This window comes from Oryzias latipes, chromosome 1 (assembly GCF_053564925.1).
Source record: "Oryzias latipes strain Hd-rR chromosome 1, Olatipes_Hd-rR_3.1".
In the NCBI taxonomy this organism is placed as follows: Eukaryota; Metazoa; Chordata; class Actinopteri; order Beloniformes; family Adrianichthyidae; genus Oryzias; species Oryzias latipes.
The window spans coordinates 32981791-32994323 of record NC_136237.1 but is presented as its reverse complement, the minus strand read 5'-3'; the positions used below and the strand labels follow the sequence as shown (position 1 = coordinate 32994323).

At 38.8% G+C, this 12533-nt stretch overlaps 1 protein-coding gene across 3 annotated transcripts in view; it reads right to left on the bottom strand.

Moving 5' to 3' along the window:
* LOC101162504 (microtubule-associated serine/threonine-protein kinase 1) overlaps nucleotides 1-10484 on the bottom strand; it is a 95196-nt gene extending 84712 nt beyond the window's left edge. Inside the window, exon 1 of one of the 3 annotated variants that reach the window (XM_078945683.1) lies at nucleotides 10355-10484. In XM_078945683.1, the coding sequence (XP_078801809.1) occupies nucleotides 10355-10456 (102 nt within the window). In that variant the 5' untranslated portion in view covers nucleotides 10457-10484. Of the gene's footprint in view, nucleotides 1-2231; nucleotides 3146-10354 lie in introns of those variants that run through there. The other 2 variants (XM_023955759.2, XM_078945692.1) reach the window with 2 other exon arrangements.
* Nucleotides 10485-12533: the final 2049 nt, after the last annotated feature.

The window sequence follows — 12533 nt, the reverse complement described above, 5'->3', positions numbered from 1 at the left end:
AAAGCTGTTATGAAACAAACATTTGCTGAACAACCAAACCCAGTTTTTTTTTTTTTTTAACCTTGTTTACCCATAACTAACCATTGGAGCTCTTTAGCGCCTGTGACTCTGTGACCTTATATCACTTCTTTTCAAACCACTATTCAAGTACACAGGAACCAAAGGGATTTTAGATGCATGCATTCTGCTTTTTGTAATATGCAACAGTCACTGAAAGGCAGTTCAGATTTTTCCAAAACAGGGTCAGTAAGTAAGAAGATCAGGTCTGGATGTAATGCTCGGCAATGCAGGCAGAGTGGCACAAAAAATATTTCGCACTGAGTGAGCCTCAGTGCAGTGCTTTAGTGTAAGAGATTACAAATGAAAGGCAGGTGTGTGGCATCCAGAAACTGTGCGCTGGGGTTTCTGGGAGATGTAGTGTGTTTAGAGCTCTGGAGAAGGTTCCTGCCGATAACCAGAAGGGGAGACAGAGTTCTGACCTCTGACAGGAATAAACATTTCATAAACAAGCAAACAAACTGTATTGTAGACAAATCGGGAAGTGATTTTTAGCGGTCAAAATAATATAAAAATGTTTTGTAAGACTGAAAATAGGAATTTTAAAGATTTGTTACAACACAACACAATGCTTAAATACTGCAGAATCTGCAACATCAACGACAGTCAAAGACACACAAAGATTTTTGTAAACTAACAGCTGTGTTGGAAAAATTCTGAACTGAGCTGGAAATAATCACTATTTATTAATATGGCTGTTGGTAAATTTGGTCATCTTTTGTGGCCATTGCAATATTTAACAAAACTCTTGCAGATTTCCTCATCAAAGAAAGCACCAATGTTCTCTGCAGATCTGTGTCAAAGAGATATCATTTCTTTTTGAAGAAAAAAAATCCATCTCAAGATCTCTACGCTCACAGAGATCATGCTGTTTGTTTGTTTATCAGGAGAAAGACTGACAGACAGATGATCAATAGAAACAAGCCTGTTTCATTCCGTCAGCGCTTCACCTAATACAGACAAACCTTGAAGGAAGTTTGCTCTTTTGACCAATTTATAATGAAGAATAATGAGAAACAGCATATTTTATCCACCAGCTGAAATTATGCTTGTATAATTCCAACACTTCTACATGTTATTGCAACCTAGAACTGCAGTCAATTGTTTGGGAATTTAAGCGCATTTTTTTTTAAATTATTTTAATTTAATTTAGTTTTAATGCATGTTATTATTGCATCTGTGATATTGGCACACTAAGCTACAAAAACAGTGAAAAACAGTGTTAATAAACATAGTTCACAGGCTATTTTTAAAGTCCCACTTCAATCATCTTTTAATCTATTTTAAAAGCATTCCTGGTGGTCTTTTAATTGTTATTTTTCCGTTTTTAAGGAAAATCTAATACAATGTGTCGTTTTCTTGGACATAGTTTCTGCAGAGCAGCAGCATTTCATCAAAAATTTGCCTCTTAGCTGTGGAAGGGGCTGTTGGCATGAAGTAAGCCTGTCCTCATTTCCCATTATCTCTTTATTTACACTCTCCCATCTTAAAGCCCCTAACAACACCAACCTAACATTACAGGTGCAACAAAAATTGTGAGCAACATTGGAGCTATCCAGCTGTACAGTTTAGAGCCAGATCCCAGCTCAGGCAAAGAAAATAAAGACATTTGTGGATCGATTTTTCTACAAGTGGATGCATCAGAATGGAGTGGAGCTTGCAGCATGCCGTTTTAGGTTCTATGTCACATTATAGGCATGTTCTCAGAAGCACAATTTTACACTCAATTTTCTTTACATATGTCCTACATCATGAGAAAAATCCCACAAGAATATGTTAAAAACACCAAAAACGTGATTTTTATCAGAGTAGGTCTTTACTGGTGTCAAACAGGTTTGTTTTCTCTAACCAGCCTTGTCTGGGGCCATGTCAGTTCCACGTTATCATATCTCCTTGGAGAATTCAAAGTTCACAATAATTGGTTTTTACTAGTTTTTTTTTTTTTAAAGGGATTTAAGCTAAGGGGGGTTGACAAATGTTTGTTGTGATTTTGACATTTCTAAACACACATAAACCAGAACACACGTTTTTTATATATATATACGTATTAATTGAAATCCAGCAGCAAATTTAATTATTTTTATGACCAAACATTGCAATCTAAAACGTTTTCAGGTGAACAAGCACGATAAACTCTGAAGATGCTGCAAAGATCTAGAGAAACTGCTTCTCACCTGCAGCCTCCGCCTGCGGATGATCCCTGAATCCTCCATGGCGCATGCGTGGGTTCACACCTGTCGGCAGGTGAAAGGCCAACTCTCGCGTGTTTTTTAGGGAACCGGTGTGCGTGGTTTGCCGTTGCCATTGTGTTTAGAGAATAAGATGGACATTTTTGAGGAGACTTGAGAGGTTGGTGGTGGCTTCAGAGGCGACAGTGAAAAATAATATAAATAAACCATTTTTTTGTTTTGTTTTGTTTGGCCGGGGGGGGGGGGGGGGGGTGGTGGTGTTCTCTGTTGCTGCGCTGCTAAAAATCAAGCCTCAGGTTCCAGCGAAGCATGGAAGAAGAGGGGGCTCCTGGGGTGAACCCCAGCAGACAGACTCCCCATGCTGGCGGACAGGGATCACTGAGCGCTGCTCAGCGGGGAAAAGAACTGAACAGCTGCAGGAACCAAACCCCACCTGAAACCTACAGAAACCCCCAGGAAGAGTCCAGACCCAATCACAGTTTGGATCGAAGCAAATACAGCCGAATCGCAACGAACGAGGGCGCACGAAATTCCCAAACAGTTTGTTGGGCAACGGCACCGAATGAGACCATCTTCAAGCAACTTCAAGTCCTCCACACCCTTCACTCATCGAATGTCCACGGGCTCCTCAGGGCATCCCAGCGTGGAAAAGGCTGGATCAGAGGGAACATCATGAGGAGGCGCGCGCGTCCAGCTGATCGCTCCTCGTTTCCCTCCGTCCAGACGCAGATTTTCCTTCCGGTTGATCCACGCGGCGCGTCCGACTACGACGATCTCAGATTAACGCCGCATTTGTGGAGAAATACTAGGAGCTATAGTTTCCACGCAGGCGTCGCTACATCCCCTGCTCCTGCCACCCACTTCCTACTACCAAACGACGGTTAACCCCTCATCGACCAGAGCCTCTGAGCCAAACGGAGGCTGCCGGTTCAATCACCCTTAGAGGCACGAGAGAGCCAAGATTATAATTTAAAAACCACAAACATGTTGTGAAGATGGAAATTGCAGCGACTTCTATTATCATTAATATTATTAATAGCCTATTTTGGATCAATATTTGCAGCTGATAACGCAATCAGAGGACGAAAAATACAATTCTGGAGAAAAGTGAACCCAAACATTTTATTTATCCCGACCATCACCACCACCCCATCTCAAGCCCCTTTTAAGATATGAAAAATGTGACATTTGTCTCGTTATGAAGGACATATACTTTTTGCTTTGCCCCAATTATGATACATCCAGTTGCAGACAAATAGATCTGTACGTCTTTGTTTTCCTCATCTGAGCTAACATGTGGCTCAAAACTTCATGGCTGGATAGCTCCAATATTGTGCGCCATTTTTGTTGCACCAGTAATGTTAGGTTTGGGTTGTGAGGGGCTGTAACCTGGGAGCGCATGTAAACAGAGAGCTCTCAGTTACGGGTGATGGGAAGGGAGGACGGGGTTACTTCACCCTAATGGTCCCGCCCACAACTCAGAGCAAATTTCTGAAGACCCACCCGACTACCACTGCCTCATAATGACCTTATGTAAGGATGTAGCGTGTGAGAAGCCATTAAAAACAACTACAACTTTAAAAAGTTTACTATATAACTAACAGATACAGTACATAAAACCCACCTTTAATACCGCTTTTTTCTCCCTCATGTTTTCTAAAATGCATTAGGTTACCCCAGCCTTAAAACCACCTTTCATTATAAACAAAACAGTATTTACAATTTCACACATATTATTTAATGGCACAACACAACAGTGCCATCCTGCTCCAGATGCTAACATATAAACAGTAGACGAGAAATCTTTGCTGCTGACATATTAGTTGAAACACGTTTTTTGCAGCTTGTTAGATAGTCATATCTGCTGAGCTGTTCTATATCTGCTAAGTCTGCAAAGAAACTTTTGTATCATCAATAAATTGCATGCATTATCACAACTTGCGGGGCGGGGGTGCAAAAATCACTAAAAGTCCATCACTGGGGTCTCACAGTTCCTCAATGACATCAAACATTCTTACATTAGAGACTGCAAAGGAAAAGAATGTGTTGGTCAAACAGAGGAGGAGAGGGTGGAGCTTCAGTGCATACAGGCAGACAAGAGGAAGGCTTAGGGAGAGATTGAACTGCTGCGCTTTAGTCATGCTCATGTAAAAATGTATTGCTAACAGACGCTTAGTACTGCTGAGTTCAGAGGCTTTACATATCAGAGCCATGCAGGCATTTGTTTATTCACTGCTCTACATTTCAGCTGGGTTGCTCTCTTTGTTGAACTAATACCAGTCTTTAATATTCGATTTAACCCTCAGACATTCAAGTTTGACACACAAAAAAACAAAATATAGTCTCTTGTGTGTTTATAATTTGTCAGATACAAGTCATATTTGAGGTTTAGTGCTGCTATAGTTTTTTTTTATTATTAAATTAATCATAACTCGAACACTGATTGGATCGTACTAAAGTTTGATATCAGCAACAGTGGTTTCATGAACTGCACTTACAAAGTATAGTGTTTTATTTCTTTAAGACACTCAAATTATTCAGGTGGAAATTTTGGTGCGACCAGTTATTGTAAATTTAGGTGTATGATAGAGTCGCTGTGAAACAGAGTGGTAAGTAGCATGAAAGACTGTTGTATTGACAGGTTTTATGACTCTTCCTCCATCTGGAGAATGTCCAAGAAAAGCACACTCAAAGTAAATCTTCTAAGATTTGGGAACTGCTTACAACTGATGGAGGAGAGGAATTCAGCACTCAAGAGGAGAGACTGGGGCAATGTCTAAATTCACTCACTACTCCCGGTTTAGTGCACTATGTAGGGCATTTGAGATTTTGTCTGCACGTCCCAATCTACAATTTCAATATCTAGAGTCCTAGAAAATTCCCAGAAGTCTTTGCAAAAATCCAGTGTGCTTCAATGCTCTCTTGATTGGCAAATGTGGACCAAAATGCATTGCGTTTGAACAATATGTCATTTGAAAAAATGTGTTTAAATTTGCTTTTTCATAAATCATTCAAGTTTTTATCATAAAACACAATGTTTTTATATAAATTTGGTTCCAGCAAATGGGTGACGTCATATTTGCTGTTTTTAAAAAACAAAGTAGTGAACATGTGTCCGAATTACATTCAAATTTAAGACACCGGATAGTCCCGTGCGTAAAAGTCTTTTGGGGGTTAGGGACTGGTGAGGGAATTCAATCAGAGGCTTTAGCTTTAAAGCAGCAGAGCACAGCAGGATCTCTTCAGCTTGATGCTTCACATCCAAAAAGAGCAAAAAGTTCATGATAAAAGCTGCAGCCCAGTTCAAATTATCTCCCTTCCAACATCATGCATAATAGTTAATCACTTGTGCTGATCTGCTTTGTCAAATGCGTCACTGTGCTTAGTACCTTTTCTGCTATCACTTGATCCCCTCAAGTGGAAGAGTCACTCTCCCATTTTTTCAATTATTTAATCAGTTTATTTGTGCAGCACAATTAAACTTAACTTCAGTTCTCCAAAGTGAAACACAACGACTAAAATATGACACATAGTATAACTCATAAAGTATATTAAAGGACAATTTAAACCAACTATTTAGTCGAAAGTCAAGAAGTTGACTTAACTTAAATCCAATTATTGGAGACGAAACTTCAACCGATATTCAAATTGATTCTGTGCAGCACTGCCATGTTGAGACAGATCATTACACAGTTTTGTTAACCCTTGTGCTATCTTAGATGACCCCACCCTTACATTGACGTGTTCTCCCTACCATGTCACAGGTGGATAAAGGTGAAGAGGATTTCATGTAATCCATGGACACCAGTGAAGATCACAAATCATTGAAGAAAAAAGGTTCAGCGCGCTGTCTAGCGGGTCTAGATGACCCTACTCCCAATGTTAAAGTGTCTAGGATAGCACAAGGGTTAAAATAACTTAGGCTCTGTCATCCCAAATTGTTAATTTTGCTCGAGGAACAACCAAAAGGACCTGCCTGGCTAAAATCCTGAACTAAATTCCTAAGTAAATGGGGAGTTGGTGACTTTTGGTTTTTAAGGCAGACGTCGTGTCCTCAGGCAAGCCTGCAGTAACTGCTGTGGAATACATTTAATTTAGCAGGACAGTTGGTCTGTAAATTCAACCATGTCAGTCCAGTTATAAGGCAGGTGAAAAGCAAGAATAAAAACACAATGTGCTTCTCAGATCAACATCAATTCCCGTAACTGAAACTAAAACATTTACTATTTTATTTTCCAGTTTTATGGAGCTGTAGGATTAGGCTGACGTGAAGGTTGAAGAGGGATTTTCTTTATTTTTTTTTACTTTGTGCCTACAATCTCAGTTGTGCAGCTCATCGATAAGAGGTTTAACGCTCCAAAGATTCAGTCTGAACGTTTTTTCAAGAGTTTCAAGAGAGAATATTGGGTTCCTGAACGATGAGATTTAGAAAGTGCATCCTCACCTGTCTTCTCTTCTTGGAGCTGACAGATCGTCTGACTATGTGGTTATGAAGAATTTTCTTTCCTTATTTGTAGTATCTGATCCTCAATCACAGAAACATTAAACCTGCTACATAAAAACTAACATTATATGCTTTTATTGGCCTGTTAAAGTCAAGGAATTTCTTTTGTTGCCTTGAAATTATTTGTCTTTATTCAAAATGTAACCTTAATCCTCCAGAATCAGATACTCCCATTGGTGGTTATAATCATTTATGGTTATGACTTTGCAAAATGTAGTAAGTCTGCCCTCAAACGTGAAAATAAATAAAAAATTCCACTTATACATTTAAGGCACTCTATAAAAGTTTTTGTATAAACGAAATGATTTCTAATAGGTATGCAGTAGATTTTAGTACTTGACCATCTGCAGAAGTGTTGGAGCTGCAGAGCCAAAACAAAGTGGTGTTCAGCATGTGCGCATGTGAAATATTATCATCTGTATCGCGACCCACTTAGCGGCTTGTATGACTCCTGCACCACACACAGCTTCTGCTCCTTTTTGAAAAAAATTGATTGTTAAATAATAAATGCCCTTGCATTAATTTTACATCTTTTTGTTCATTCTGTGCTGTGCAATTTAAGGGAGGAAAGGAGTTGGCGGAACAAAGCAAGGCATTATCAGTCAAATGCCTTCTCCTGTTTCTCTGTGTAAAAGCTTTAAGAAATGATGTCATCCTCTGTGAAAAGACGCCCTGTGGGAGGTTGCACGGGGTCAGATCTCTGCAGCCCTTCACTCGTGCCTATCGCTTGTGTGATTTCCCTCCCTGGTTGAACCTTTCTCCGGAGAGCCACGTCAGCTTGAAGTGCTACATAGATGCGAGACACCTGTTCACTCAGACATTCTGAGCCTTATCATGCTTTTATTTAGGATTTGGCCCATTTTTAACTGGGAAACTTTTGATTAATCTCAGCCCAGGCGTCTTCTAACATGAGTGCAGTTGAACGGCCGCATAGCTGAGCTGCTTCTTATCTACTATGAGGTAAAACACTTTAGCCCTCGTACTTTTCTATGGAGTCCAGATGACCCCACCCTTCCATTGACGTGTTCTCCCTACCATGACAAAGATGGATAAAGGTGGAGAAGATTTCACGTATTCCATGGACACCAGTGACGATCACAAATGATTGACTTGTGGGGTCTAGATGACCCAAATCCCAGTGTTAAAGTGCCTTGGATAGCACAAGGGTTTGAGGAGTTGAATGTTGAATTAATTCAAAATGGCGTTTCTAGAGATGTTCAGACTCAAATCTGACCAGATTATTCAAACATTCCTGTAAACACTAATCTGCTCTCTCATTTCTGATTTTGCATTTATCAGCATAAATGTTAGGATCTAAAATGTCACTGATTATCACACAAGCTCCTGTCAGGTAACGACGGTGTAGGGTGCAAAATGCAGGAGCTCAGGCTTGTTAGCTTAAACATTTAATAAATAACGTAGACATGACAAGACCAAGTGAGCAACAAAAGGTTGACAAAGCAGATAATCCGACTATGAAAAACTGAAAACCAGACACTTATAGACACTGAGGGCAATTAACTGAACGGATCAACCTGAACCTGGTGTGACTGTGACAAGGGCACAACTCATAACAGAACATGAGCACCAAGGTTATGTCCGAAATCCCTCCACAACCTTAAAGTACAGGACTATCTAGTGCCCTGGATTTTAAAAGCAATTCAGACACCATGTTCACTAGACATCACTGATGTCATAAAGTACAAAAGTAATAAATATGAACATTTTACTAAAGCTATTTATGAATCCACTGTGTTCTGATCATGAAAACTTAGACGGTTTAAAAAAAAAACATTTCAAAACATTTTTTCACATGAAAATCGTTCAAACGCAATGAATTGTGGTCTATAACTCGGACACTGATTCGTTCGAACTAAAGTGGATTTTGGAATAGTACATATGGACACACCGACAAAATGGTGAACGTGTTTTATTGTGCACTATTTTGTGAATAGTAACGGAATTTGGACACAATCCCAGAAATCAGACTGGGTGGTGGCTTTAATGCACCATAAAGTTGTTAGCTAACTGCCAATAAACCACAGAACTACAATCTTTGCAGCCATATAGATGTATGACGGTACAGACTGACTCCTTTCTTTGTGTTAGAAAGTCATTTTAAACGGCTTCCGGGCTTCTAAAGACTCAATTCTTTGTTACTTTTAAGCATTCATTCTTTCTGTGTTTAGTTATTCAGTTGTGCAATTTGCAGTGATTGATCACACAGTCATTGTGTTTCCTGTTTTTGTGTAGGTGACACTGTGAAAACCAGAAGAGGGCAGTTGTGCCTTAAACTGTTGTTTTCTCATAATGGGGTCAAAAGAGAGGCCAGCAGTAATGTGTAGACGGGTCTGAAGGATACTTAGGTCTCATGTTAAGACCAGATTTAACAAGAAGAGACCAGATGTTTCAGATTCTTTAGTCCCAAACCATTAATATGTTGAAAAAATATCTGGTAATGGACTGAAAGTGTTTCCTTTGACAGGTTTACAGTAAAAGATCACTGTCTGATCAGATTAATACACCAAAGTGGACAAAGTTGTGCTTTTCAGAATCTGGTTGTTAGCTGCTGCTTTTTAGCATGACCTCAGTAAATGTGGTTACATTCATCAAGGATCGTCTGGATCTGCTTTCATTCATCAATGCTCAGAAAAAGTAAAAGTAAAAAAACTTCACCTAAAACATCTGATGTTCACCCATTTTCTGTCATTCTTGGCTGATGCATACACTCTCTTACCGTTTGTTTTGGATCATTGTTACAGAATATTTATGAAAATCATAATCAACAAAGTGAGCAACAACTTGACAGTCAGCAGCATTAATGGAAAAAAGTGTAACAATAATCCAGTAGAAGCTGACACCAGGAAAAACTTCCATCAGATTGGAGAGAGAGAACACAAATAATGAGACATGGTTGCTCTAACTCAGATTTCCTGTATTTTCATTGTATGTACCTGTCAGCACTCTTATTTGACATGCAATATGATATTTATGCAAGGTTATGAGGTTTAAACATAAGAGAATATTTGCTACTACCACCAAGATCTGCACCCACGGTGGCTCCACCAAGGTTCGCGCCCCAGGCTTCTGTGCGCGTCCCCAGAAGCCCATTGAGACGACTGTTGTTGTGTATTTGGGCTACACAAATAAAATTAAATTGAAATTGAATTGAAGAAAAAACCAACAGGTTTTGTTTTTGCACAACAAAACTGACAAACTCGCCTGTTAGCATTCGCTTCAATTACAAAGCGTGTTGTGGGTTTTAAAAGGGTTCAGTGGACGTTTTGGAAGATGAAGACACTTAAATTCAGATTGGAAGCCTAAACAGCCCGGAGTTCTCCTATGCTGAGGGTGCTTTACGATCTGTTACTGTTAATGGTCAAGGTGACAAACTAACCAAGTAACTATAACTTAGTTAGGATGTAGATGAGTGGATCATCAGGCCTGTCTTATTTAGCCAAGCACTGTGAAACTGACATCACTTCTAATAAGATGCATCAAGTAATTGACATCTCAGCCATTTTTAGACAGTATTCCTGTTCTGCCCTTTCAAAAAGAGCATTTACTGATTTGTAAACAGTATGAGGAAATTACAGGCTTTTACCTTCGGTGTTGTTTCGCCCCAAACAATCAGGATGCAGGTCAAAAAGCAGCCCTGAAAGGCCGAATGGACGAGCAGCATGAGATTTGACAGGAACTCAGTCATAAATCAAGCTCTGGAAAGTAAAGGCGGACATTTCCAGGACCCGTTGGATAATTGCACCACCTGATGGACAGGAGAACTCAGGTGATTTGGAATCTGTGGGGCGTGTCGCGGTGGAGAGGAGGCTGAGTATAAATGGAGTGGTTGATTGCTTTGTAGCACGGTGTTCAACAGACTGTAAATGTAACACTGAGAGGAAGAGGAGGGTATTACTTGAACAAGCTGGGATTGTTCAGCCTTAGCGGCAAGATATTGCATATTGCCTTTTTCCTCTTTTGTTTACTGCTATGGCTGTGCAAACTCTGCATGTCGGTCTGAGATCCTGTGCTCCAAAAGATCCTTGTTGAAGATTCTAAACTCCCTTATTGGCCTATCTGTTTATTTTGCTGCAGAAAAGGTCATTTAAAAATGTTTATTTATTCATATTATTCCACCAACAGGCCAAAGCCCATTGAGAGGCAAATTCACGTACTGAAAAAACTAAAATCACATAATTTTCATTAAAATATATCAAATAATAGGAAAAGAACAATAATCTTAAGAAGAAAATCACTAGAAGCAACTGTCCGTGCAGCAAGTCGTTTTTTAACCATCATGGAATCTTATATTTAAAGATCAAAATCTAGAAACAAAAGGCTCCACGCTAATATTCAAAAAGGAAAAATAAGCTAAAACAGCTAACTCTTACATAGAAATCAGACTGAATGTTATTAAGCTCAATAATATGTATTTTTTACTAGTTCTAAGCAAAAAGTTTGTATTTGTTTGAGTTATTTAGTTTATTGTTTATTTTATTACAGTGATTAAAAACTGGTGTAATACATGAAAATGACTCATTTTAGAACAAAATGTGAACAAAAGGAGAATACCATCTTAGTACAATTTGGCCCATCTAAAAAATTTCTCTTAAAAGCTAAAACAAGCATTTTTTTTGTTTCAAAAATAATGACACAAAATAATGACAATGAATGTCAGTCTAACTCGTCAATATTTATTGAACTAAAAATTTCAGTGCAATTTGAGTTTTTTTGAGCCTTGAATCAAGTTTTCTATTTTGGAGCAAAATGATTTGGACTCATTTTAAAAATAACTTTAGCTTAATGAGACAAAAATTCTCAACTGAGCTTGGAAAGAGCAAAGAGAAGCAACTTCAAAGTTGTTAAAATGTCAAAAATGTCTAAAAACAAGGTTTTAAATAAATGCAAGTATCAACTAGTTGGTGATGTGTATACCCAATAAAACTTACAGCAGCACCAGATTTTCCTTTTTACAGCAATGAAGTCTCACTTTAGTTCAAGTGTGATGCTCTCAGATCTCATCCTTCCTTTTCCTGTCTTGCATCTATACCTCCTGAAGCATTTTTTTCTCATCTTCCCCCTTCTCTGCATTTCTTGACTTGACTGTCTGGAAGTGGGTCACAGACTGCAGCTGTGCTAAAAGCCTCGTCTGGTAAGAGCAGCTCGTCTAAATAAATCACTATAGGATCAACAGCCTCAAGAGTGACTCATCAGAAAAAAATACTCAGAGGAACCAAAGCTGCTCAAAAGAAAAGGTCCATGCTCGCTTGTGTATATATGTGACATAAAAATCTCTCACACTGTAAATTGCCCATGGCAACAGCCACTGAAAAATGTAAACAGCACTGTAGCTGAAGTATTTTTCCCCACATTGTGTGCCTTTTGAGTTGGACTCCAATCCATTTTAGCTTGGATTCTGGCGGCCGTTGGGATCTGCAGTTCTGACTTTGGACCAGTAGACAAGTACTAAAATTAAAACGTTAAGGAAATTGCTATGTTAAAGTATTTAAAATGCAATGTATACACATTTTCTAAATTACAATTAAAACCAATTTGTCTTTTTGTCATTGTTTGTCGCCCTCTAGCGGCCAGTATTTTTAATCTTTTTTTTCCTCTCATTTTTCCAAGAGTCCGCCTTAAAAATCAGGGACAAAACTAGAAATTTCAGAACGTTTTGATAAAAAAACATTGTTCTGTGTAAAAATAATCTTTACACCTAATAAATAAAAATAAAAGGAATGTGTGCCTGTGATAATGAATGGTCTTGCCGTTTGTTTTTTTAA